This window comes from Myotis myotis, unplaced genomic scaffold (assembly GCF_014108235.1).
Source record: "Myotis myotis isolate mMyoMyo1 unplaced genomic scaffold, mMyoMyo1.p scaffold_m19_p_12, whole genome shotgun sequence".
Classification (NCBI taxonomy): domain Eukaryota; kingdom Metazoa; phylum Chordata; class Mammalia; order Chiroptera; family Vespertilionidae; genus Myotis; species Myotis myotis.
Genome location: NW_023416316.1, coordinates 2,947,752 through 2,974,101, shown reverse-complemented (window position 1 = coordinate 2,974,101; position 26,350 = coordinate 2,947,752). Strand labels below are relative to the sequence as shown.

At 46.7% G+C, this 26,350-nt stretch overlaps 2 protein-coding genes, 1 long non-coding RNA gene and 1 pseudogene across 19 annotated transcripts in view; 2 read left to right on the top strand and 2 right to left on the bottom strand.

Annotated features, from left to right (window-relative positions):
* FNBP1 (formin binding protein 1) overlaps positions 1-2,722 on the bottom strand; it is a 101,012-nt gene extending 98,290 nt beyond the window's left edge. For all 16 annotated transcript variants that reach the window (XM_036329355.1, XM_036329352.1, XM_036329353.1 and 13 more), the window contains exon 1: positions 2,461-2,722. In XM_036329355.1, coding sequence (XP_036185248.1) covers positions 2,461-2,484 — 24 coding nt within the window. In that variant the 5' untranslated portion in view covers positions 2,485-2,722. The remainder of the gene's footprint in view (positions 1-2,460) is intronic.
* A 104-nt stretch (positions 2,723-2,826) lies between these two features.
* Positions 2,827-6,537, top strand: LOC118666960. Its single transcript, XR_004971111.1, has 3 exons — positions 2,827-3,513; positions 3,989-4,076; positions 6,480-6,537. It is a non-coding gene; the product is annotated as an uncharacterized LOC118666960 (long non-coding RNA).
* Positions 6,538-11,553: 5,016 nt separating this feature from the next.
* Positions 11,554-26,350, top strand: part of GPR107 (G protein-coupled receptor 107) — a 56,135-nt gene continuing 41,338 nt past the window's right edge. For both annotated transcript variants that reach the window (XM_036329350.1, XM_036329348.1), the window contains exons 1-5: positions 11,554-11,738; positions 22,313-22,429; positions 22,697-22,747; positions 22,996-23,075; positions 24,352-24,476. In XM_036329350.1, the coding sequence (XP_036185243.1) occupies positions 11,598-11,738; positions 22,313-22,429; positions 22,697-22,747; positions 22,996-23,075; positions 24,352-24,476 (514 nt within the window). In that variant the 5' untranslated portion in view covers positions 11,554-11,597. The remainder of the gene's footprint in view (positions 11,739-22,312; positions 22,430-22,696; positions 22,748-22,995; positions 23,076-24,351; positions 24,477-26,350) is intronic.
* Positions 15,654-16,242, bottom strand: LOC118666959 (annotated as a pseudogene).

The window sequence follows — 26,350 nt, the reverse complement described above, 5'->3', positions numbered from 1 at the left end:
ACAAAACCACTCAAATACTAATAAAATAAGGCGACTGAAAATAGACATTTTGTTGCCCTCATACTTCTTGGCACTTGATCTTAAAGCTCAGACTTCTGCACCCCTCTTAGTGCCAACAAGTGAGTTCTTTCCTTTTTCTCCATTGAACTCTAAGCCACTCCAGAGCAAAGGCCAATACTCTAGGGCAGTGGTCGGCAAATGGCGGCTCGCGAGCCTCATGCGGCTCTTTGGCCCCTTGAGTGTGGCTCTTCCACAAAATACCACATGTGGGCCCGCACGTACAGTGCGATTGAAACTTCATGGCCCATGCGCAGAAGTCGGTTTTCGGCCTGGGCGCGTCTATTTTGAAGAAGTGCTGTTGATATTTGGCTCTGTTGACTAATGAGTTTGCCGACCACTGTTCTAGGGAATGCCTTTTAGCAACAAAAACTCTTCACCGACTTATACTCGCATATATACGGCTGCTAACTGACTCATTCTTCTTCATAAACTCACCAAGTGAAAAAATTTCAAGTAGCTGACACACCTCCCTTAAACATCTTTTCTAGTCAGTTTTTTTGGAAAAATTCAAGTGTGTGGAGTAGAAAGCACAGCGCCATGAGCCTGCCTGTCCCCATCACCCCGCTTCGACAATGACCTACTCATGCCCCCTTTCTTTCATCAACACGCCCATCCACTACCACCCCAACTTCTTTTGAAGCAAATCCAAGACTTCATGTCACTCATATACATTCCAGTTCCCACTCATTTTCAACAGCTCCTTGTTTTGGCCTTCCCTCCCACCCCTCCGCCTCAAAGAAGAAGTGTATAGAATAATGCAGGCACTCGGCCTCCATCATTTCCCTTCTCAGCCACCTCCCTCTTGTGGATCACCTTCGAGAACATTCACCAGCATCACTGTGAAGTGCCCACCAGTGCACATAAATGCCCACCGGCCCCTATTTTACCTAGAAATACATTGTAGTTTCCCCCAGAACCCCTTTCTCTAGTTTGAACAAGTAAAAAAATAAAATAAAAAAATCGTGCCAATATTTCTATTCTCTTGATACAAATTACTTCTGATTTACTCCCCCACCCCAGATAAGCTGAGAAGAGCCGATGGGAGTGGAGCAGGAATAGAAGAGGAAAGAAAGAAATGCCCGGGACTAGCTCTAAAGTATAAAGTGAAGGCAAGCACCAAGTATGAAATAGCAGGTTCTGCCTCGGTAGGTGTGTGCACATACTTTAAACCATCTGTTATTTTATTTTAAAACTGAATACTTGTAAACATCAGCCAACATCTTGGGTTCCTTTCGACAGAGGATGTTTATAGAATAAATCATCTTCATTTAAGGGGGCTCTTGCCCTCGGGATTTTGGTGAATAGCTGTAGCTGCTTCGGAGCCTCCGAAATGGTTATGTAAGAACAATTTAAGACAAAAAGATAACGAAGGGAGGGTGCCTGCGCGTCTGTGCCCTAACCTTGTCCTGGGAGGTGAGATCCCCGCGCCCCCCCCCCCTCTCCTCCACACCCGCCACCAGCGGCTCCGAAGGGGGGCCCTTCCCCGCGCCTTGGAGGTAGGTGCCTCGTCTAGAACATTTCAGTGCAGGACTGAGATTTCCTCCTCCCCCCGGACGCGGACTGCCCGTCCCTCGCCCAGTGATCCCCCAGGAGCCCAGAGGGGGCCGGGCCCGAGCTCCATCCCACACCCTGGGCACCGCCAGGCCTCCCGGCTCGCCCTGGTGGGGCACCGGCTTCCGGACGCCAGGCCCCCGGTGACCCCGCACCGCGGGCGGAGGATCCGGTGCAGCCCCTCCCGCCGCCCTCCCGCTGGAAGATTCACCCCGCGCGTGCCCCTCGGGGGGCTCTCCCCCACGCCGGCCACTTCCCTCTCCGCCGCCGCAGCCACCTCAGTGCAGGGTGGGGGCGCCCCGACGGGAACTACCAGTGCCCCGAGCCGCCTCCGGAGGGCAGGCGCCGGCTCTCGCCCCCGCGGCCCCCAACCCAGGTCGTGGGGCTCGGCCCCGCCCCCGGAAGGAGCGCCGGTCGGCCCGCACCTTCCCGCAGAGAACGCAGCCCTAGGAACTCGGGGCTGGGCGCCCCGGGAAAGAACGCGGTCCCCCAAACCCGAGGCTTCCACGCCCCCATCGAGGCAGGTCCGGGGCGCGCCCGCCGCTCACCCGAGGGACTAAGGTTCTGCCCCCCACGTTCCGCGGGCCTCAGGCCGCCGGGACCCCGACCCGCGCCCCCAGCTCAGGCCGCCGGGGGACCCCCCACCCGCTCCGCCCGCCGACTCCCCCCGCCTGGCTCGCGCGTCCTGCTCGGGCGGAGGCCCGCGAGGGGCACCCGGCCCCGCGCCTCCCTCAGGCCGCGGGGACCCCGACCGCGCGCCATCGCCTCCCGGGCCGGCCCGGCCCGCGTGCCCTGCCCCGGCGCGCCAGGCACCGTCCCCGCAGCCCGCGGGCCCGGCCCCGCACTTACCCAGAGCTCGGTGCCCCAGCTCATGGTGCAGGGGGCGGGAAGGGGCGCGCCGCGCGGCGGGCGCGGCTCTCCGGTCCCCCTCCCCGGCGATCCCTTCGCCCTTCGAGATCCCCGCGATCGAGGAAAGCCCGGGCCCGCGCCGCCGCCGCCCTCTCCGCCTCACGGATCCTCGCCGGGTCCCCTCGGCGGCTCCTCCTCCTGGTCGCTCCTCAGCAAAATGGCCCGAGGAAGCGGCAGCCCCGGCAGCCGCAGCGCCCGCCCGCCCGCCCCACGCCCGGGAGTGAGGGGAGGAGAGGGCGGGCGGAGGGGCGGGGCGGGGGCGGGGCCCGGGCCGCGCGCCAGGGGCGGGGGCGGGGCCTCCTGACAGCTCGCGCACGCGCCCGGCCCGCCTCCCTCCCGAGCCCGCCGCCGGGACCCCGTCGCCCAGGGGTCCGGAAGGAGTGTCCCCGCCGATTTTTAAAAATTACTTAGGAGCCACCGCGCTCCGCTCTGGGGCCGGCCACGGGTCTTCGGACAGAGCGGCCCCTGTTACTGCCGGTGCCCTGCGGGGCCTTTGGCTGCTCCTCTGCGCGGAGCTCCGCTTCGCACTTGCCGGTGCTTTTCCCCGGCAGCCATGCACGCCGACCCGGGTTCGCCCGGGCAGCACGGAGCCCGGGAGCCTAGGAGCCTGGAGCCCTGCGCGGTGGGCGTGGGGCCCGGCGTAGTGATGTCTGCGCGCGGTGCAGATAGGGACGTCGAGTCGAGAGCGACCGAGTAGCTTCGAGTGGCTGGGGCGGTATCCAGGGGCGCACAACCAGTGATTTCTAATCTGAAACCAGTGGTTTCCAACCTGTTCAGCCAAGAAACTCTGAGACGTGAAATCGCGTTGCAGCTTCGTGGGTACAAACAGAGGCCCTGGGTCCACAGATGAGTGTTTGGTTCCAACCCAGCTTCCCGCGCGCACTGGCTGGGGGGCCGGGGACCAGGACTCCACCTCTCCAGCCGCGCAGAGCCCCCGCCTGCCAAACGGAGGTAGCGCACCGTCTCCGCGGGTGAGTGAAGGCGAGGACCAAGGTGAGCACCTCGTCCCAGGCCTGTGCTGGTAAACTGCGAGCTCGTTCTTAAGTTGACACTGACTCCTTCTCCCTGTATCCCGAAGACCTACACGAACATTCTCGACAAGCTGGGAGAATTACAGGGGCCCCGGCTCTTTCCTCCGAATCACTAGGCCCTCTCTACCTCACTTAACGCTCTGACTTTCCTGGGTAACTCTGGACTCCTAAAGCGGGTCCCATTTTAGAAATATTTCACGAGGCATCTTCCGGATACCTACCTCCCCCTCCCCCCACCTGCAGCCAGTTTGTCATTCTCCACCATGGAAGGGTGGAGCTGAAAAACTTGTAGATGAACCTCCAGGCCTACTTCCTTGGTTGGACAGAGCATACATGTAACCTGTCAAAACTGTTTGCGTCTGTCTTTTGTAAGTTTCCTCCAACCCCCTCGTTTTTTTACTGTGCGTGTTTAAATGTTTTGCTCTCACTGTTACCAGGTCTGGGAACTCTTTCCTCCAGAGACTGCGAGATATAAAATAATCAGAACGGCCAGCCACCTACCTCCCAAGAGGATTAACAGTGAGGGTGAGTTGGAGGGGTTAGAAATTCAAAACCCTGCAGAGTTTAGCTTGCTATCTGGCAACTGTGAAGTGAAAAAAGCAGGCTGTCTATGACCTAATACAATGATCCAATCTCTCAGCTGAGTTCTTGGAGACTTCAGAAACAGTGACCACTTGTACAGTTTGCTAATCAGGAGGAAAACAACCTGCTGATCTAAAGAAGAAAAAGAAAAGGGGAAAAGGAGGAATGGCCAGCAGAAGTGAAAGAGAGACCACATTAGGATGAAAACCTTTTAAGATGAGTAAGCAGGAAGTACTTACAGAAACCCATTAAAAGCCACAGCAGCAGACATATGGAACTGGGCTAATTATACCACATTGCAAATATCTTATAAGTACCGCGCGCTAACCGATTGCGCGACTGGAGCTCCGGCGCCACATTGCAAATATCTAACTTCATTAAGTTTGGGTGGCAACTCGAAAAGGTTTGAATAGTCAGAATCTTTAAAAAAATAAAGGAGAAAGACACCACTGATCTTGAAACAATGGAAACAAACAGGGTTTGGGATGAAGAGAAATAAGCCAGCGGAGAAAAAGATAAATACAGCACAGTATTACTTAGAAAGAACTAGATCTATTCACTTTTCCTAATAACAAGAGGGAGTGATTCCAAGACAAGGAATAACCACTATTGAGAAATTACTGTGACCTGACATACTTAGGAATCAGTTTTCACAAGAGGGATTCTAAACCCTGGCCACATAAATGCTGGGGTGACCAGGGGTCAGGCTGGGCTGTGTCCCCCTGCTTCACATCAGTAACATCTACCAAGCACTGATTCACACGGTTATGATCTTGGTGGGAGACAACGGAAATTTCCACGGAATAAACCCGTCACCTGGACATGATTGGCACTGGGAAAAGGTGTCTGGATAGGCTGCTGCAGTGCTAGAGGCAAACAATTCTATTAGGGCTTTTTTGGCCATTGTAATGGTGCTTGCAATTAATAAACACCCAATTCAGGGGCTGTCACAGGCAGGTTTTGTAATTGTTAAACTGGGATCCTAGTGTTCTACTACTTTTTAGGTGTGTCCCCTTCCGAAAGTTATCTAGACCCTCTGCGTGCACCTCAGTTTCCTTGTTCATAAAATGGGGACCCCATAGACCAGTGATGGCGAACCTTTTGAGCTCCGCGTGTCAGCATTTTGAAAAACCCTAACTTAACTCTGGTGCCGTGTCACATATAGAAATTTTTTGATATTTGCAACCATAGTAAAACAAAGATTTATATTTTTGATATTTATTTTATATATTTAAATGCCATTTAACAAAGAAAAATCAACCAAAAAAATGAGTTTGCGATAGTTCGTCATCACTGTCATAGACTGATATGAGGCTGAAATGAGGGAGCTGGTGGGGACACAGGCTTTGGTGTTAGCTAAATTTAGATAGCTATGTAGAGCTTTGGTTGAACTATTTTTCTGCTTTAATCTTCAGTTCCCTCTATAAAATGGAAATACTACTACTTACTTCAAAGGTTACTGCAAAAATGAAAAGAAAAAAAACCCATGCAAAATGCTTAGCACAGAGGGCATTGTATTGGTTCCCTTTCCCTTCCTCTTGTTTTCTGGAGGATTTTTACTTATTGCATCAAGGAAATCAGTCCTTTAAGCACCTTTGATGCAGCAAGACAGCTTGATTAAACTACAATTGATTGTTGTCTATTGGTGAAGTATTATTCCTATTGAAATTCTCAGGATTTTTTTTTTCAAATAGCTTCCATCAGTTTCAGCTTAAAATTTCCCATTTGTTGCCAAAGCCGGTTTGGCTCAGTGGATAGAGCGTCGGCCTGAGGACTGAAAGGTCCCAGGTTCGATTCCGGTCAAGGGCACGTACCTGGGTTGCGGGCACATCCCCGGTGGGAGATGTGCAGGAGGCAGCTGATCGATGTTTCTCTCTCATCGATGTTTCTCACTCTCTATCTCTCTCCCTTCCTCTCTGTGAAAAATCAATAAAATATATTAAAAAAAAAAATTCCCACTTGTTCAGCATTTGAACTACTTACTAAGGACCCAAGAAAGCAGTCAACTGGAAAAAGTTGGAGTGGGATAAAAGTAGGAACTCTATGGAGGAGAATTTTAAAACTGCAACCAATTTTTGTGCCTGATAATGGACTTCCCCTGAAGGTCTATAAAGATGTGCACAAAATCAGGAAAACCCAGCTGTCCTATGGCTGAACAAGTTACAGAATAGGGGAAGTAAATTTAACTTTTTCCCCAACCCCCAGGATTGGAAATGTGTCAGGGCCAAGCCTTTCCATGAAGCTCACTCTCTGCAAGAAAATGCCATGGGCTTCCCCCAAGCTGCAAGAAATGACATTTCTAGTCAAAGAATGAAAGTGACATTTGACTTCTAAATGTTTTGCCAGGGCCTGGCCGGTGTGGCTCGGTTGAGTGACGTCCCATGAATCAAAAGGTCACCAGTTTGTTTCCAGTCAGAGCACATACCCGGGTTGCAGGTCTGAGCCCCCGTTGGGGCGTTGGGGTGCATACAGGAGGCAACCGATCAACTGATAAGTGTTCCTCTCTCCTTCCTCCCTTCCTCTCTCCTTCTAAAATCAATAAAAATGTATATTTTAAATTAGATAAATAAAAATAAATGTATTGTCAGGCTCCAATTTGATCTCTAGTCTCCTATACTGTCTTCATAGAGGTTTGGGTTTGAAATATCAACTCTTTTGATAAGAAAACAAATGGCAATTATACCTTATTACAACTGGAGAATATTAACCCTTTAATTACTTAAAATATGCCAAATATTATTAATCACATTAGGTCCAAACTACAGATTCTGCTACTATTGGCAACCTTTAGTGGATCCTGCAAAGTTAGAGGAAATAGAAAAAAAAATAAATGCACTTGACTAAAGAGAACAAGGCTGAAAGCCAGGTTTAGGAGAACAGTTTTTCCGGCCCCTCCAGGCCTTTCCAGCCAATACCTTACAGTGTAACGCCCCTTGGAAAATGTTGCCTAGGACAAGCAGGCAGAACTTGTTCTGTTACTGAACATGTCTGTTTCCAGTTACAGTAGCAGAAGTATGCAAATGATCTTTTCTTGAAACAGATCATGCGTCTAAACAGAATTACCAACAGAGCAGTTTTCACAGAATTTGAAAACTGTCTATAAAGTACGTCATTTTAAGTCTCTGTATAATTAGTGTTCCCCTTTTGATTTCTCTCAATTTCAAACTAATGACCGGCACAACCAAGTCCCTGAGAAAACTATACCTCCTCAACCTCGCAGATACCACTGGTATGTAACTCTGTAAAACTCACATAATGATTTCTGAGTGAAAAGAAGCAAGGAATAAGAACCAGCTTTAAGCCCTTAAAATTTGTTTTCCAGAAACTAAAAGAAGTCTTCTATTTTATAAGCTATTTAAGTGTTTGATCACTATTATATTATTAAATGAAATTAAGACTATTCCTGGTCATTCCATTTTTAAAAGCCTATTATTACATTCAAATTTAAAACAAGGGATTCTCAAAAATGGTACTTCACTTAAAAAGTAAACAGTATTTCAAAGCATTGCAAACTGCCTTTAAAAATGAAACTGCCCTGACCGGTTTGGCTCAATGGATAGAGCATCGGCCTGTGGACTGAAGGGTCCCAGGTTCGATTCCAGTCAAGGACATGTACCTTGGTTGCGGGCGCATTCCCAGTAGGGGGTGTGCAGGAGGCAGCTGATCGATGTTTCTCTCTCATCGATGTTTCTAACTCTCTATCCCTTTCCCTTCCTCTCTGTAAAAAAATCAATAAAATATATTTAAAAAAAATGAAACTGCACTTAAAAACCACCTTTCCCTTTAACAACCAGTTTCATACTGAAGTGAGAATCAGTTAACTGTCTTTGGTATTTCTCTTGATACATAAAAGAAAGGATCACATTCCTAGCATGTTTTTTCAAACTGCTGATTTTTAAAATGCTTTCTGGAAAATTTTATTTGCTAACACATTAGTTACTCAGATTCTGGGCTTTTTAACTTTTTGAAAAAATTAAAATGATAAGAACTAGAAAGCCATGGTATAGTGTGAGAAGCACAGGTCCAACTCTGAAACAGCTGAGGCTCCAGTCCTGGTTGCTAAAGGTGCCTGCCAAAAATTATGCCACTGTGCCATGACCTGTTTGGCTCAGTGGACAGAGTGTTGGCCTGCGGACTAAAGGGTCCCGGGTTCGATCCCCAGTGGGGGGCGTGCAGGAGGCAGCCAATCAGTGATTCTCTCTCATCATTGATGTTTCTCTCTCTCTCCCTTCTTCTCTGAAATCAATAAAAATATATTTTAAAAAATTACGCCGCTGTATGTGTGATCTGGAGCCAGTCATTGAAGTCCCTCGGATTTGTTTTCATGGCTGTTAAACAAGGGAGAGGGATCTGTTGGTTGTGTAGGGGCCCTTCCAGCCTAATATGCAAATGATTTTTCTGCAACGATGCAGGACAGATTCAGTCCGGGGGCTTTGTGGGCGGGTCCTGAATGAGAGTTCTATCTGGGTCATTGATAAAAATCAGCAACACACCCTTGAATTAATTAATCTAACCAAGTCCCATCTTTTACAAAGAAATAGCTTACAAGGTTTTTGCGATGTTAAATCACACAATCCTATCCTATCCTATATATTAAAGCCTAGGTGGCGTCACACCCTTAAGTGACGCTGCCACAAGACGGCTGTGTGCACAGAGGAGGCCCGGTGGCCTGGAGGTCCCGCGGCTCTGCACTGACAGGGGAGGCTGGTTCCGGCATCTCCGCTGCCTGGCATGGAGGAGGCAGGTCCCAGCAGAGGAGGCGGGTCCCAGCAGGGGAGGGCAGTTGGGGGCAATCAGGTCACCAGCCAAGGTGGGTGCCAGCGGGGGGGGGGGGGGGGGGGGGGCCCGCCTGCCGGCTGCCCCACAGATGGCCCTGATTGCCAGCCAGGCCTAGGGACCCTACCCTATATATTGGGAATAGTCTCTTAGATTTAAAAATTAAAACCTGGCAAGGCTACTCTAACCCTGAAAAACAGGATGATGCAGTGATGACATGCATGGACTCTGGCTTGCACATTTTGTGGTCAGCCCTGATTCTGATACTTATAACTGTGTAACAAAGCCAATTACTTAACTTCTCTCTGCTTCAGTTTTTTCACTCATAAGGTGGTAGATGTACCATCTACCTGGTACTACTGCCTCAGAAGGATCATATTATGAACTACTTCTTATAATCAGGGCAAAAAGATGTAGCTGCCCATACAACAGCAAGACGCCTTTCACCTGTGTGAAAAGTATGGTCACTGGTGCACGCAGCGTCCCGGACTGTGAGAGGGAGGTCCGACTGCCAGTTTAGGCCCGACATCCCTCGAGGGGTCCCAGATTGTGAGAGGACGCAGGCTGGGCTGAGGAACTCCACCGCCCCCCCCCCCCCGCACGAATTTCGTGCACCGGGCCTCTAGTGTATATATAAAGTACCAGCAGACTACTTGGCAAACTTAATCACTCAATAAATATATTTAACTATGATTATCTTGCTGTGTGGATTCACAAAATAAGTTTGTCTGTAAAATGGGGTAGTAAGGTCAGATGAAAATTCTGTTCAAAGATGAAAGATTACATATTAGTAATATATGGTCAAAGACCAGAGGTTGGAGAAAGGACGGATACTCTTCACCACCCACCACCTAGTAAACATTGCCTTTCTATCTTCCTGGAGCCACATTAGTGCCCTACTTTTGTCCTGGCAGAGGGTGTGACTGGACTTGTACATTACCGTGTTGTTGCTTTTTACTCAAGGGAAGAATTCATAGATTCACGATTTTACTAAGGTTGCACACAGGTAGCCCTACCCGGTTTGGCTCAGTGGATAGAGCGTCGGCCTGTGGACCCAAAGGTCCCAGGTTCGATTCCGGTCAAGGGCGTGTACCTTGGTTGCGGGCACATCACCAGTAGGAGGTGTGCAGGAGGCGGCTGAGGTTTCTCTCCCATTGATGTTTCTAACTCTCTGTCCCTCTCCCTTCCTCTCTGTAAAAAATCAATAAAATATATTTTTTAAAAAAAGATTGCACACAGCTAAAAGATTTAGGTTCCTTCCTTTCTCCCGCCCTCCACCCCTACCTATTCTGTATTTTCCCAACTGGTTTTTTTTTTTTTTTTTTTTTTTTTTTTTACCTGAGTGCAGCAGCACTTTAGCTCCATTAAAACATGTTAATTTCAGTTCCTATTTCCAGTTAAAAATTTTTGAGAATCTGATTCTGTCATAAAACACACTAATACACTGACAGTCACCCAGTACTGGGGTCCTGGGTGGTTTTTATTTTCTCCTCTTTAGCTTAAATGACTTCACACAAAGAGCAAGCATTACTTGTGTGGCAAGCTGGAAAAAAAAATCTAAAAACTAAACAAAGCTGGCTAGTCTATTAGCAACTTTAATAAGCATGTTCTTCTATACCTACTTAATAAAAATGGTGAGAGGAGGGAACCAACTACTGAATCTTTCCATTCCTTCCACTGGCCGGGTGGCTGGGTGGGTTGGAGCCTCCTCCTGTACAAGAAAGGATACAGATTCTATTCCTGGTCAGAGCGCATTCCCAGGTCCTGGGTTTCTCTCTCACATCGATATTTCTCTTCCACCCCCCCCCCCCCCCCCCGCCCCATCCCACCCCCATTCTCCTCTCTCTAAAATTAGTAAACATCTAGGATGAGGATTAAAAGAAAAAGGATCTCTCCATAAATTCCACAGTTTCCACACAGAATTAAGAGAAAAATGTTGACACTCGTGACTCTAGTGGTCGGATGAAACAGCATGAAGCAACATAAAATAGTAGTTAAAGGTTGCCGTGTGGTTCTCCGCCAACCTGGGGCAAATGACTTAATTTTTCAGAGGCTCAGTTTGCTTACCTGTAAAGTGGGGATACACCTACCGCCTACCTCATTAGACTGTTCCGAGGATTAAATGCAATAATGCCGACAAAAGGCCTAACCAAGTAAGGTCTTAATAAATCGTATTACTGCAACCATTTCGTTTGAAATTTGAGTGTGAAGTGCCTCCAAAAAATAACAATCAAGGGACTTCTAACAAGCCAGGAACTTGGCATTTCCCACCGAGTCAATGCAGCCTGTGAAATCAGTCCAATGAACCGCCAGGCAAGGTGCCACGGCCGCTTTAAGAGATCCCCACCCTCGGAGAGCCGGGTTCCCCCGCGGGCCGGGCTCGCAGGTCCAGGTCGCTTTCAAAGCTCGGCGGGAGGTAGGTGTGGTCCGGTTGTTCCCATGACAACCGCCCTGGGTCCTCCAGGAGGTCCCACCTCTTCTAGCTAAACCGAAATCCGCACCGGGAAAGCCGACTGAACGGCCCCTCGGCGCCTGACCCGGCCCCGCATTCCAGCAGGAGAGCCACCGGCACCGCCCCGGAGGCCGCCGCGCCCCGCCCTCTACTTCCAGGCCCTTCCGGCGGCCGCCGCCCTTTAACCCCGGAAGTGCTTGCAGGGAGCGGAAGCAGCTGGTGATGTTGGAACAAACATGGCTGCCCCGGCGCCCCTCGGCCCCTCGGGCTCCCGCTGTCCTCGGCTCTTCGCGGGCCTCCGGTGGCTTCCGCTCCTGGGGCTGCTGCAGCTGCTGGTGGAGCCCGGCCTGGGCCGCGTCCACCACCTGGCGCTGAAGGTAAGGCGGGGCCGGGCCGGGCCGGGCCGGGGGGCGGAGGCAGAGGCCGCTCCCCGGGCTGGAGGCAACTTTGGCGGGGGGGCGGGAGGGAGGCTCTGAGCAATTGCCCCCCCTCCCATTGCCCCCCGGCGTGGCCTCTTTGTGGGGAGGTCTGTTGGGAGCTGGGGAATGGCGCGGGTCCTCGCGCCGTCTGGGAGGGGCCGGGAGACGCTGGCGGACCGGGGAAGGGGCGGAACTGCGGCGAGACTCTGCGGACCCGGAAGGCCGCGCTAGCAACCCCCGTTGGCGTCCCGAGGTCCCCGCTGACAGCAGCCTGCTCTTCTTCCTCCAGCTTTTACCCCCGGCTTGACTTGTCCGCGGCCTCCGCTTTTCCATCCCCTTGTGCCTGGCGGTTAGAAGGTACCCGGAATCTTAGTCGCAGTTTCCGGGTTCGGCTCAGGGCGCTCTCTGGTCTGATCCAAGTGGAGGAGGGATTTTCAAGTTTCGCCTGAAATATAGGACCGAGAACTTAAAAACCAGCATTAAAACTATGTTTCCAATGCGAGACCCTGTCTTGTCCGTCGCTCCTGTCCTGTCTGTCTAGGGAAGAAGTTTCTGCTGGTCCTAGAATGATCCCTGGGACCTTGCTTCGTAACTCACAACTCAAAGTCATGGAAGGCTATAAAAGGTGCCTCCAGGCGGGTCGGCAGGTCAATCTGTCTGGAGAATAGGAAACTAAATTACGACCCTAATCCTTGTGCGTGATTTTCATAATACGCAGTTGTGGGATTGTAGAAAACTTGTCTTATTAAACACGTTCTATTTGTGAACGTGGAGTTGAAGGAATACAGAATCTGCTCAAAAGCATGGCCGTACCTTGGATTTGTAAATACAAATGATCTTGATTGAAGTGGTTCTCAGCCGCAGGGAGTTAGGTGAGTTTTTTTTCTTCTTCTTTTTATCAGTTAGGTGAATCTTGACTCTCTTTGAGAATATGCTAAAAGTTATAGAACCTTTCCCCCAGAAAAGTGCAGGTAACTGCTTAGACGAAACTTTCTTGGAATTTCTAGGGCTTTATAATCCTGCTGAAACTTATCTAAAGGCCCTGTCCCTCAAGCTTATGACTCCCAAATTCAGAACTCCTGACCTTAATTTTTTTTTAAGTGTTTTTATTTATTTCAGAGAGAGAGGAAGGGAGAGGGATAAAGGGGTAGAAGCAGCCATGCCTACACCTTGATTTTGGACATCTAGCCTCCAGAACTGTGAGAGCCTAACTTTCTGTTGTTTTAAAGCAACCCAGTCTGGGGGTATTCGTTACAGCAGCCCTTGGAAACTAATACAACATACATTCAACTTCGCTTCAAAGCGCTGCCTTCCTAGTAACATGGTATTACTTTGTTTTTGAGTAGTAACTTTTAGAGAATACCTTAGCAATGTAGTGATGTTTGTAAGTAGATAAATCAGATATCTCCTTGTAAAAACACTCCAGAAGCACTGCCCACAGATCGGGATCCACCTGATCACACCGGCCTTAGGTGCAGTGCCTGCAGCTCCAATGCACAGACTGCGTTGTGAATTTTAGCCCCCCCCCCCAAAAAAAAATATCTGAAAAGTTTTGGGAAATTAAATTATCGCTGCTGTGCCTCATCTCAAGCCCACTGACTGTTAGCTGGTCCATCCTGGTAAACCTCAAATGCCTCCTTGGCATGTCTCCAAAACTGATCAGTACGTAAAACTAATGTTTGCTACAGATGGGGGTCTTCTGAGTGTGCTGTGTCTGTGCAGTTAGAAAAGGGTGCAGTGTGCCACTGCAGCAGTATGAGGTCAAGCCCAGCATCTTGGCCTTGTGAGCATGGAGGAGTTTGGTCAGGACAGCCCCACAGCTCACCGGGGGCAACTCAGAGCGAAGATAGGAAGACAGCTGGGGAGAGGCACGGGGGTAGATGCTGTTGACACACTCGGTGTTGTGTTAAATCTTGTGTCCCTCTTAAGTATGCCACCAGAATTCTAGTATGCATATGAGATTGCTCTGTGCACAGAAAGGCTGGGACCTCCAGTCCAGTGACAACTGCTCTGGGCTCTCGTGGGGAAAATGAGGTGTCCTACAGAATCTAAATTTTAAATGCTAAATAGTAGATGGTTTTTATTCATTGGCTCCTCATAGCGGCCCCTTGAGAAAAATGCTGTTATCCCTGGTTTATAAATTTGAAAAACAGAACTTGGGTTACATAAGAGGAGGAGGCCAACTTTGAACCTGGCATCCGTGCTCTTTGCATTCGGCCACTTGTACTGGCTGAGCAGCCCTCGATGCCTGTCCAAGAGGCCAGCCCTGATTGCCAGGACCCCAGACTTCTGTGTTTGCATTTTCTTTCAGGCTTTTTATAATTCTTCCTCTATCCTCATGTGCTTAAGCTGTCATATTTTTGTTGTCTAAGAGAATTTGACCCTATTCATTTTGTGAATTGTTCTCTATATACAATGATCCAAGAAATTAAATATTAAGCTTCCTTGGTAGTGTCTCCTACCATGAATAGTAGGCAGTCAGTAAATGGTAGGTGGTATTATTCTTGTTGTGTTCCTGTGTTAGTGAGGAACTGATCATGGATGCCTAAAGGTACTTTTGCTTACTGAGGTCACAACCATGGATGCTATTCGAAGCTACGCAGATACTTTTTAATTGAGCTGGCTGTGTGAGATAGCAGAGAGAATGGCCAGCTCCTTCCTTCTGCGGTGGCTGCTGCCTCTCTGTTCCAGCGGGTTGTGGCTGCATTGGAATGTGGCCTAGACGTGCTGGGTCTTGTGGTATGTTTTTGTTTTTGAAAGAAAAGCTATAGCCCAGCTGGCATGGCTCAGTGGTTGAGCTTCATCCTATGAACCAAGAAGTCAGGGTTTGGTCGCCGATCAGGGCATATGCCTGGGTTGTGGGCTCAATCCCCAGTGTGGGGTGTGCAGGAGGCATCTGATCAATGATTCTCTCTCATCATTGACGTTTCTATCTCTCTCCCTCTCCCTTCCTCTCTGAAATCAATAGAAATCTCTCTAAAAAATAAAGAGAAAAACTAGAAATTTAGGCTTTTATGTGAAGTTAGCCAGAAATTAATTCAAATTAAAAAACACAAAACACTGTTGGCCCCATCTAAACATTCATGTACCAGTACAGTCTGTGGACTGCCAGTTGGGTGAACTTTAAAATAAGGAAGTGGCCATGTATGTGACCTTTAGGTAGTTCAGTTAAGAGTGACCACATTTCGCCCTGGCCGAGTAGCTCAGTTGGTTCGAGAGGTGTCCCCACACAGCAAGGTTGAGGGTTCGATCCCTGGTCAAAACACATGCAAGATTTAATCAATGAAGGCATAAATAAGTGCAACAACAAACTGATTTCTCTTTCTCCCTCCTTCTCTCTAAAATCAATAAATAAAATTTAAGAGCGACCATATTTATTTTCTGAAGTCCCGTTTATGAGAAAAATTGAAGTATCATTACTCCACTTGCTTTATGTTTTAAAGTAATTTTTTTTTAATTTTGTTTTATTGCTTAAAGTATTACATATGTCTCCTTTTTCCCCCGCCCTTGACATTCCCCCGGCCTCCCCTAACCCCCAGTGTCTTGTGTCCATTAGTTATGCTTATATGCACGCATATAAGTCCTTCGGTTGATCTCTTACCCCCCTCCCGCCCCCCAACCCTCCCCAGCCTTCCTGCTGTATGCTGCTCTGCCTCTGTATCTATTTTTGTTCATCAGTTTATAATGCTCTTTATTATCCATAAATGAGTGAGGTCATGTGGTATTTTTCTTTCATTGACTGGCTTATTTCACTTAGCATAATGCCCTCCAGCTCCATCCATGCTGTTGCAAATGGTAAGAATTCCTTCTTTTTTACAGCAGCATAGTATTCCATTGTGTAGATGTACCACAGTTTTGGTTGCCAACGGCACTTTATTTTTTCTTTTCAACATCCAGTTCTGCAGCTTCTTTGGCTCTTTCTGTCCTGATGCCAAAGAGCTGGGCATTGGCACGGGCCAGGCGAAGACTGGCAAAAGCCTTGAAGTTCTTCTCCTCCTCTGTGATGACCCTGGCTTTCTCCTTCTTGTAGACATTCCGGATGGGCATGACTGGTCCGCTCAGCTGGGTGGCCAATTTGAGTTCTTCAGCAGAACTGTCTCCCTTCTTGGGGGCCGAAGGCTTCCTGGGGAAGAGGATGGGCTTGGAGCGGTACTCTGTCAGCCGCTGCACGTTGGCCTGCAGGGACCCACTGAGATCCCAGTGGTCCAGGCCACCTTTTTGTGGATGCCAGCCGCCCTTAACCCTTCCAAGCTGAAGGGTGGTTCCTGGAGGTGGGGCATCTCACTATGGGTCCGATGGGTCAGAGGGGGATGCGGCGCTTTGGCTTGCCTGGCCTTGCGTCTGTGGGCTGGTTAAACCACGTGGCAACGCGCCGCTGCCGGTCCTTGTGGAAGTGGGGCTTTAGGATCATGCCATTTCGGCTGGGCGCCATGGCTGCTGCCTGCGGGCCTTCTCCCAAGAAGAACGGCCTGTTTTAAAGTAATTTAATGTGAAATTGTTTAGGGAGTTAAAGCAAAAGTATGTATGTTCTGCTGTTCAGTTAAGAGCAGACTTGTCAGTGTGAAACAACTGTTTTGAAACTAAGGAAAAGGAGAAAATGTGCCAAAGTTGTAGTTGTCTTGAGGCATTTTTTCTTTCATCTCCAGATCAGACCTTTCTTCTGAGCTTTGGGCAAGTGTATCCAACTGCCGGCTCTGCATTTCCTCGTAGGCGTTGCATAAGCACCTAAGAAACAACTCACCCTTCCACTCCCTTCACTCTCAGCCTGTATACTCGTCCAGATTGTCTTAGTAACTGTGTTCTTCACTTCTCATAGATGGGTGTTCTAAGTAGCTTCCTCCTCCCCCCACCCCCCACCCCCCAGTCCATCCCCGGCTCTGTCGTCACCTGAACTCGTCGGTCCAGGCCATCCTTATATCTCATGGACCAGTGCAGTCTTCTCACACTTGTGTCCCAGAGTTCCTCCAGCTCACATTTTGCTTTGTAGCTGAAGTATCTGCCTAAGAGCCCAATCCCGTCATGCCACTCCCCTTTGAACCCATCAGGGGCACCCTTTCCCCCTTAAGGGGGAGCTCACAGTCCTTAGTGACGCTGCCAGTCTATCTGTGAGCAGCCTCTTCTCTAGTCTCATTGCCCTTCCTTTCTTTAGTTTCTTAGTTCATAGTGTGCAGCTTGGTGAATTTTTTTTACAACCATGTAACCAGCACCGAGCTCAAGAAACAGGACATTACTAGCACCCCAGAACCCCCACCTCTAGTACTCCCTTCTGGCCACCAGAAGTTTGAAATAGCCAACACAGATCTAAATGAGGAGGAGAGAGGTCTTGCCTTACCCGGTTTCATAACAATAAGCCATATAATACTTCAGGCTGATTGGTGGGACAGAATAGGAAGCACATAGAGAAACTCATCTTAACGAGAACATGATGTGCAATAGAGGCGGCATCATAGAGCAGTGGAAGTTAGGACAGGCTGCTCGGAAGGGAGTGGAGGGCGGTTGAGGAGTGCAGTCACTTCCGTGCTTCTCGTATTTGGAAAGGTGACATGATACCTGAAAGTGGACATGGGGCGTGGGTTAGGTGAGGGTCCTGCATGTATTACTGGCAAATAGTAATACTTAAACAAAAAGATTGATTTTTGGTAATTATTTGTTAGAAATGTAGAAAATATAAAAAAAATAGAAAATTATTACCACTCCAATGGTACTAATCTTTTCACAGTTTGGTGGATTTCTTTCAGACCTTTTATAAATAAATAAATGTAAATATTTGGCTTTTAATTTTTAATTTTTTTTTACAAATTTAGCTCTTACTGTATATAGTTTGGGTTCTGCTCTTTGCATTTAATATTTTGTCCAGCTTTATTGAGGTGTAATTGACAAATAAAAATTGCATGTATTTAAGATATACAATGTGATAGTTTGATATACATTGTGAAATTATTACCACAATTAAGCCAATTGACATATCATCACCTCACATAGCTACTTTTTTGTGTGTGAACAATTAAGATTTCTCTAAGCAAATTTAAAGTATACAACAACACAGCATTGTTAACTGTAGTCAGTATGCTGTATGTTAGATCTGAGAAATTACCCTGCATATCTGAAACGTTATACCCTTTGACCAGCATCTCTCCATGCCCTCCACCACCCTCTCCCACCCCCTGCTTCTGGTAACCACCATTCTCCTCTCTGCTTCAGGAACAATTTTCAATTCCACATGTAAGTGAGATCATGCAGTATTTACCTTTCTGTGTCTGGCTTATTTCACTTAGACAGTTTCATCCACGTTGTCAAAAAGGATAAGATTTCCTTCTTTTTAAGGCTGAATAATAATCCTGTGTGTGTGTGTGTGTATTTCTTATTATTCATCCCGTGACAACTACTTAAGTTGTTTTCATATCTTGGCTATTGTGAATAATGCTGCAATGAACATGGGGGTGCAGCTATTTCTTTGAGATAGTGATTTTATTTCCTTTGGATGTTTGCCCAGAAGTGGGATAGCTGGACCATATGGTAGTTCTATTTTTAATTTTTTGAGGAACCCGCATACTGTTTTCCATACCAGCTGTTCCAATTTACATTTCCATCAACAGTGTAGAAGGTTCCCTTTTCTCCACATCCTCATCAACTCTTGTCTTTCCACAGTAACCATTGTAACAGGTATGAGGTGCATTTCCCTCCTGATGACGGATGTTGAGCATCTTTTCACATACCTGTTGGTCATTTATATGTCTTTTGAGAAATGTCTATTCAGATCCTGTGTCCATTTTAAAGTCATGTCATTTGTTTTCTTGCTGTTGAGTTGTTTGAGTTCCTTATGTGTTTTGGATATTAGCCCCTTATCAGATATATGGTTTGCAAATATTTTTCTCATTCTGTAGGTTGCCTTTTCACTGTGTTACTGTAATTGTTTCCTTTGCTGTGCAGAAGCTTTTCAGTTTGATGCAATCCTATTTTTCTATTTTTGCTGTGTTACCTGTGCCTTTGTTTTCTATCCAAAAAAATCATTACTCGAACCAGTGTCAAGAAGGCCAGTTCCCCGGGGATGGCAGCTCCAACTCCACTTTTAAGCGGCTCCAGTTATATTATTATTATTTTTAAAAATATTTTTATTGATTTCAGAGAGGAAAGAAGAGGGAGAGAGATAAACATCCATGATGAGAGAGAATCATGGATCGGCTGCCTCCTGCAAGTCCCCCACTGGGGACCGATCCCACAACCCAGGCATGTGCTCTTGACAGGAATCAAACCTGGGGCCTCTCAGTTCAGAGGCCGATGCTCTATCCACTGAGCCAAACCGGCCAGGGCTCCAGTTATATTATTTTTCATATGTCCTAAGACATCCATCCTATGTAGTTGAATTAATTTCTTTTCTGTACATCTGAGATAGCAGTAGCCATGTAACACCCTTGGGAGAATTGAGAAAATAGTCACTCAGATCACTTTCTGTAGGGGCTAATCACTCTCACAGTCCTGAGGAAGGCCATGAACCTTAGCTTTTCTGGTCTTTCTGCTCTCGCAGCTCCCTGATGCCTCTCAGCAAATGACTTCTATTATCTTAGCTGGCTTTTCTGCTTCTCCCTGGGAATGCTAATTTGCTGCAAGTTACTCCATCCTACCAGGAAGTGGAAGTCTGGCCAACATGCTTTAAATGCATAGCTGGGCTCCTAGGAAAATAAGGAAAATGCCCAGGGGCCAAAAATAAAAAAGGTGGCAAGAAGGAGCTGAAGCTCCAGTGGGTAAATGAACACAAGTCAGGGCTGCCCTGAAGCATGGCAGAAACTTGGACCCTAGAGTCTTGGATTTTAACAACTGGTGAGGAGGAGGAGGAGCCAGAGCCTTAGAACGAGGCAGGAGTGGAGCGAGAACTGTGTCCCTGTCCTCAGCCCTGAATATGGGACTCTGGAAGAGCTATGTTGCTTGAATGGAAGAGTGGGCTAGGAAATATAATGGCAGTAAGATGTGTGTACCAGCTGTGTGTGTGGTGGTGGGAGGGGTGGTTTCTGATTGTTCTGCTGAAGATCTGTTCCATGGCCTTGCCTAGGCCGTTGGTGTTTGCAGTTAGACCAGGGGTTCTCAACCTTCCTGATGCCACGACCCTTTCATACAGTTCCTCATGTTGGTGACCCCCAATTTCATTGTTACAAATTGAACATAATTAAAGCATAGTGATTAATCACAAAAACAATATGTAGTTATATATGTGTTTTCTGATGGTCTCAGGCGACCCTTGTGAAAGGGTCGTTCGACCCCCAAAGAGGTCATGACCCACAGGTTGAGAACCGCTGAGTTAGACTGTCTCTGATATCCAGAAGATCCAAGTCTAGGAATGAATACTTACCACTCACACAAAGAAACAACCTGCTGTGAACATCAGCAGAGACCAGGACAAAGAGCAGAATTAGATACCTCAGTATGTTGTAAAAGAGCGATATTTAAAATGGAAAGAAACAAGGATGAAATTTAAAAATATGAGCAAGAAGCAAAACCACTATCAAAAAAGACTATCAGATTTGAGGAAGAACCAAATGTAAGTTTTAGAAAAGTGCTTAGCATTTAGGAATTACGTAATAACTGTTAGCTTCTTGCAAACTTAGCAAAGGCGATTTGATTTAGGCAGATAATTCTCAATGTGAAACTCGTGGCTATCTTTGTAGAGTCTTCACTAATACTGTTACGGGCCCATGGTCCGCTTGCCCAACACTTCAAAAGGCCAAAACTCCAAACATCAGAGTCTGGAGGAAGGAAAAGCTTATTGATGGAGAAGGTGCCAATCAAGAAGATGGAGGCCCTGTAGTTCCTCAAATCCATCTTAAGGAAGTACAGAGTTTAGGCTTCTTTTATGTGAAGGGAAGGGGAAATGGAAGGAGCTGTTTTTGTAAAAACTAAAGCCCCAAGCAGAATCCCTCTAATGATTAGTATGTCTCAGCAAAGCCTACTAGCCAGAGGGCCATGGGAGCAGCACAGGCCCAACAAGATGGGGTCCCAGAGAGCGAGCGTTTCACTCTGTTAACAATACCATGGTCTGTTGGCCTTCTCAGTTGAAAAATCATATCGCTTAGGTCAGTGACTCTCAACCTCCTGGCCCTTTAATACAGCTCCTCATGTTGTGACCCCCAACCATAAAGTTATTTTTGTTGCTACTTCATAACTGTCATGTTGCTACTGTTATGAATCGTCATGTAAATATCTGATATGCAGGGTGATGTTAGGCGACCCCTGTGAAAGGGTCATTCGACCTCCAAAGGGGTCGCGACCCACAGGTTGAGAACCGCTGGCTTAGGTGCTTCCTCACCAGAAAGGATTTATTCAGGAAAAAGAAAGGGTTGCAGCCCCATGCATGCAGACATGGCAGGCCACATGCACACCTGGCCTTTGTGCCAAGATGGAGGGGTATTATAGAAGGTAAAAGAAAGTTAAGGGAAGGAGAACCATAGAGCTCTATTATAAACAATTCTTCCCTTAGGGGTCTCTCAGTTACTGGAGTGGGAGAACTTCCACATACGCCCTAACTCCTCCTGTAGACCCTCCTGACTGACTGTTTGCCTAAAGTTCCAGTCAGTCTTTATCAGACTTAAAATTTATTGACTTAGTTGGGATTGAAGTCACCCCTTTGAGACAATTTCAAGCAGGTGTGCGAGGCATTTGCCCAGGTCGTTCAGTTTCAACAAACCTCAGGATGATCCTGTGTCCGAAAGATCCTGTCTCCACCTGACAAGCTCCTGGGATTCCTTCTGCATATAAGGCTTTGTTTCCTGAAACCCATCGTGTAGCATAACTTTTAGATTCACATGAACCTATGTAAAAACAATGAATTACAGATTAGAAAAGTAATGTGCAGGGGTGCCCGGTCAGCCTGCAGTGGGAGGAGCCAGTTGCACACAGTTTATAAGCAGGTTTATAAAAACGTATCCTTAGAGCAGTTTTGGCTACTTCCCCCCCATCCCCTTCAGCATGTTTTTCTTCATGTGTTTTTTGTTGGTTTTGGAGAGAGAGGAAGGGATGGGGGGAGAAACATCAATCATTGAATCCCAGACCCTTTGGTCAGTGAGGCGACACTCTAACTGCTGAAAAAAACTGGCCAGGGCGAACTGGTGACCTTTTGGTGCATGGGACGACACTCAACCAATTGAGCCACACCAGCCAGGGCCAGGATGTTTTTTGAGTGCCTACTAGATGCTGGGCCTTGGACTAGCAGGCAGTATGTGAGGATGACTAAAACATTGTTCCTCCTTCCCTGCAATTCACATTCCAACTGACCACCTAGTCAGGACTGTTACAAATGTGTCAAAATGAATTGCATCCATTATGTACTTCCTTCTGCAAAACTGTTGATATCTTATGCATTTCTGATGAGTCATCTTCAGCTTTGAAACAAGATCAGGTACCATAGCTGTATATTTTCCTAAGTATATGGAAACATTGGTTAGCTAGCAGGAAACTAGACTAATTTTTCAAGCAAACGAATAGGTTAAATAATCAAGTTAACTTCTCCCTATTACTAATTCCACCTCTGCAAATCTTTTTAGGATGACGTGAGGCATAAGGTTCATCTAAACACCTTTGGATTCTTCAAGGATGGGTCCATGGTGGTTAATGTCATCAGCCTTTCAGTGACTGAAGGAGCCACAGACAAGGACCTGACTGTGAGTGTCTTCCCCGGACAGCAAGGGTTGACCCTTCTCTTTTTCTTAGATGAAAGCTTTGCCCCATACTTGAGTGAGAAGTGTCAGAATATGGAGAAAATAAAACTTGTGAACAGGCACCAGATAATTTTATTTTTAACATTTAAATTGTAATTCGTGAATAATTTTAGTAATTAGTGATTCTTCTTGCAAATGAAAGCCATGAAAACCGAGAGGAGGCCAGGCCATCATGTGGGCATTTACCTCTACGCTCTTTACCCCTTTTAGATTGGATTCAGCCTCGACCGTTCCAAGAATGACGGATTTTCTTCTTCCCTGGTGAGCATTGAATGCGTGACTGGCCACACTCTTCACTCCAGCTCAGGACACCGGTGGGAGCACTGCTTTTGTTGGTGGGCTTTTTTCTTGAGGTGGCGGCTGCCGGGGCTCCCGGGTATCAGTACACCCACGGTTGTGTTGTTTGCAGTGGAGGGTGGGCCCCTTGTTTGTCTTGTTCCTGAAAACGTTTTTTCCTTGTTCTAGTGTGAATGAATAAGGTGATGTATAATTGGGTCTTCCTTTCTTAGGATGAAGATGTGAATTACTGTATTTTCAGGAAACAGTTTGTCTCTGTCCCCCTTCTAATCCTAAACTTCTCCAGAAGTGAGTAAGTAATTCTAATAATTCCTTCAGTAAAACCTTAGAGTAAAGTTGGGGGAATTTGGTCATTGAGCTAACATTCACTGAGTATCTACCATTTGCCAAAGACTGCTGAGTGCTGGAGATTAAACACAGGGCGAGGGAGACAACGGCCATCCCAGTGATCACAGCAAAGCAGAGAGGTGGGCCAGAGAGACTGATGTGGGAGAGAGGGAAGGCTTCAGGTAACTGGGGCCCAACCCACCTTCTAGTGAGGAGACTTCACCAGTGAATAAGGAAGGGAAGAACATTTCCCACGTAAATGCCAAGGCAGAATAGCACGAAATGGTGTGGTGTGTTCCGTAAAGTGGGTTCTTACTCCCATCTCAGTAAGGGAGGGACAGGAAGGTTTCTCCCCAGGCAGAACTAGAAGTGCTTCCCTTCAGCTGGATCGTCCAGTTTAGGTCCCGTGCCACTCAGGCTTGGAAACTCACTGGCCCGCGTGCAGGGCGGGTAACAGCAGTGGGGTCTGTTCAGGGAGGAGAAGGGAGGAGATGCGTTCTAGGCGTGCAGCTCCAAGTTCCCTAGACTTCACTTGAACATTTCATTGTTCTTTATAAAATATATTTTTATTGATTTCAGAGAGAGGGAGAGAGAGAGAGAGATAGTAACATCAATGATGAGAGAGAATCATTGATTGGCTGCCTCCTGCACGCCCACTACTGGGGATTGAGCCTGCAACCTTAGGCATGTGCCCTGAATGGGAATCGAACCGTGACCTCCTGGTTCATAGGTCAGTGCTCAACCACTGAGCCACTGCAGCCAGGCCATTTCATTGGTTTTATCTCATTCTGTTTCCCTTGTACACCAATTTATTGACTATATCACAGATACTTGGAAAGAATGTACATCAGAATTGCGTGGTTAAAAAAGGACACATATGTAATACCTTTTGTAATACTTTAAGCAATAAAAAAATAAATAAATAAAACAAACAAACAAAAAAGAAGCAATGTTAACTCAAGAAAAGAAAAGAAAAGAATTGCGTGGTTGCCAAGAATTTCAGCCCTGGGGGGGAGACTGCCTGGATCCTCGCCAGCTCCCTACTGGCTTACTGCTCTTGGGCAAGGTGTTTAACTTTCCCGAGCCTCCGTTGCAGCATCTGTAAGATGCAGGTGATAGAATCTACATCGTAGGATTACATGACATAATGAATTTAGAGCTTGAAGCCGTGCCTAAGTACAACACTTAAAGGTCCATAAGCATTACCTTGAACTTTCCCCTTCTATCTTCTTTGACTGTAGAGTGAAAATAAAATCTCCACCAGAAGCTGGTACCCAGTTACCAAAGATCATCCTCAGCAGCGATGAGAGACAGGAGGCTGGTGTCCCCCCGGTTTCAGCAAGCAGCCAGACTGAGACGAGACGAGGTAAACGTGAGGTGGAGCTAGCCTTTCCTTCACTGCCCAGCTTGGGCGATTCTTTTTGGTTCCTAAGTAAAAACAAACATGATCTAAGCATTATTTTATGGTAAAATATATAATCATTAAAGAAAAGTGGAAAATACGGAGAAGGTGGAGAAAGAAAAGTCATTTCTCCTTACCGGTACACCCAGTGTTAAAATTTTAGTAATTGATGTTTTACCTAAGGTTGTTTCTTAAGTGGAGGACATTTAAAGTTCACGGTTACAGGTACCACTTTAAGCATCCCTGTTCACTTAAAGATATTTTATACTTATCACATATCCGTTAAATGGGTAGTATAATTTACTCAACCTCTCCCTTTAAGGAGGCATATTTTCATTTTGATGCTATTATAAATATTGCTGCATTGGACTTCTTTGTTCGTAAAACTTTTTTCAGATATAGAACTTTCTTTAGGATGGGTTCCCAGAATTGGAATACCTGATTCAAAGGATCTGAGTACGTCTGTTGGTGCATATTTTTAGTTCCTTTCCAAATGAGTTGTGTGGGTTTATCTACTCCTATCAGAAAACATGTGGGAATAGTGCCCATCTCACCATGTCCTAGCCAGTACTGTGTGTGTGAATGTTAGTGAAAGGCAAAAGGCCATTGTTTTTGTGTTCGCTGTTGTTACTAGGTTGCACTTTTTTCCTATGTTGACTAACCAATTTATATTTACCACCTCTTTTATTAACTGTCAGGTTTGTCTTTAAAAGCAAATTAATATTCATTGCATTTTATTTATTAATAAATATTAATAATATTTATTGTATTTACACCTTTTTTTTACTTTGTCAAAACTCTAACCCAAACTAGAAGACCTGCAGAAAGACTGCATTTGTGTGGTGGTGTGGTTTCATGTCTGCGCCGTCCCCTCATCCAGGTTCCTCATGCACAGTGACCATTTCCTGAGCAGGAAATACTCCTTTCCTTCTTTTTCTTCTTGAACCCTCTCCCTTCCTGCAGGGAGTGTGGGATTCTGCCTTCCTCATGAAGAATATCTTAAGTAAAAATAAGGCCCAGGTGCCCTCTTTGTTCCATGAAAGAAGCCATTAGCAATCTTAACACTTCTTGCCAGGCTGTTAATTTTTCCATGTATGTAAATAGATCTCATATATATTTATTTTAAACAGTGACCTGTTTTCAAACATAATTACCTAGATAGTTAGAAAAGTCAGGCCATGTGGCATCTCTGGCAGTAACATACACTAGATTATCAGATGAGTTCCCTGTTGGTACTGAATATTATCACTTATTAGATACATTTATAACATAATAACTTCCAGTTTGCTGCTTCTACAGCTCAAGAATTATTTTGAGATTTAAAGAGATGGCGGTCCAGCCCTGGCCGATGTGGCTCTGTTGTTAAGGTGTCATCCTGGGCACCAAATTGTTGCTGGTTCCATTTCCAGTCAGGGCACATGCCCGGGTTTTGGGCTCTATCCCTTGTCAGGGGCATGCAGGAGGCAGCAATTGATGTTTCTTTTTCCTCCTCTCCCTGTCCTCCTCCCTCTCCTCTCCTCTTTCTGTAAATATCAATTAAAAAAAAAAAAAAATCTGCCAAAACCGGTTTGGCTCAGTGGATAGAGCGTCGGCCTGCGGACTGAAAGGTCCCAGGTTCGATTCCGGTCAAGGGCATGTACCTGGGTTGCGGGCACATCCCCAGTAGGAGATGTGCAGGAGGCAGCTGATCGATGTTTCTCTCTCATCGATATTTCTAACTCTCTATCTCTCTCCCTTCCTCTCTGTAAAAAATCAATAAAATATATTTAAAAAAATAAAAAAATAAAAAAAAATTAAAAAAAAATCTTTTTCTTTTTTTTTAAAAAGAGAGAGATGAC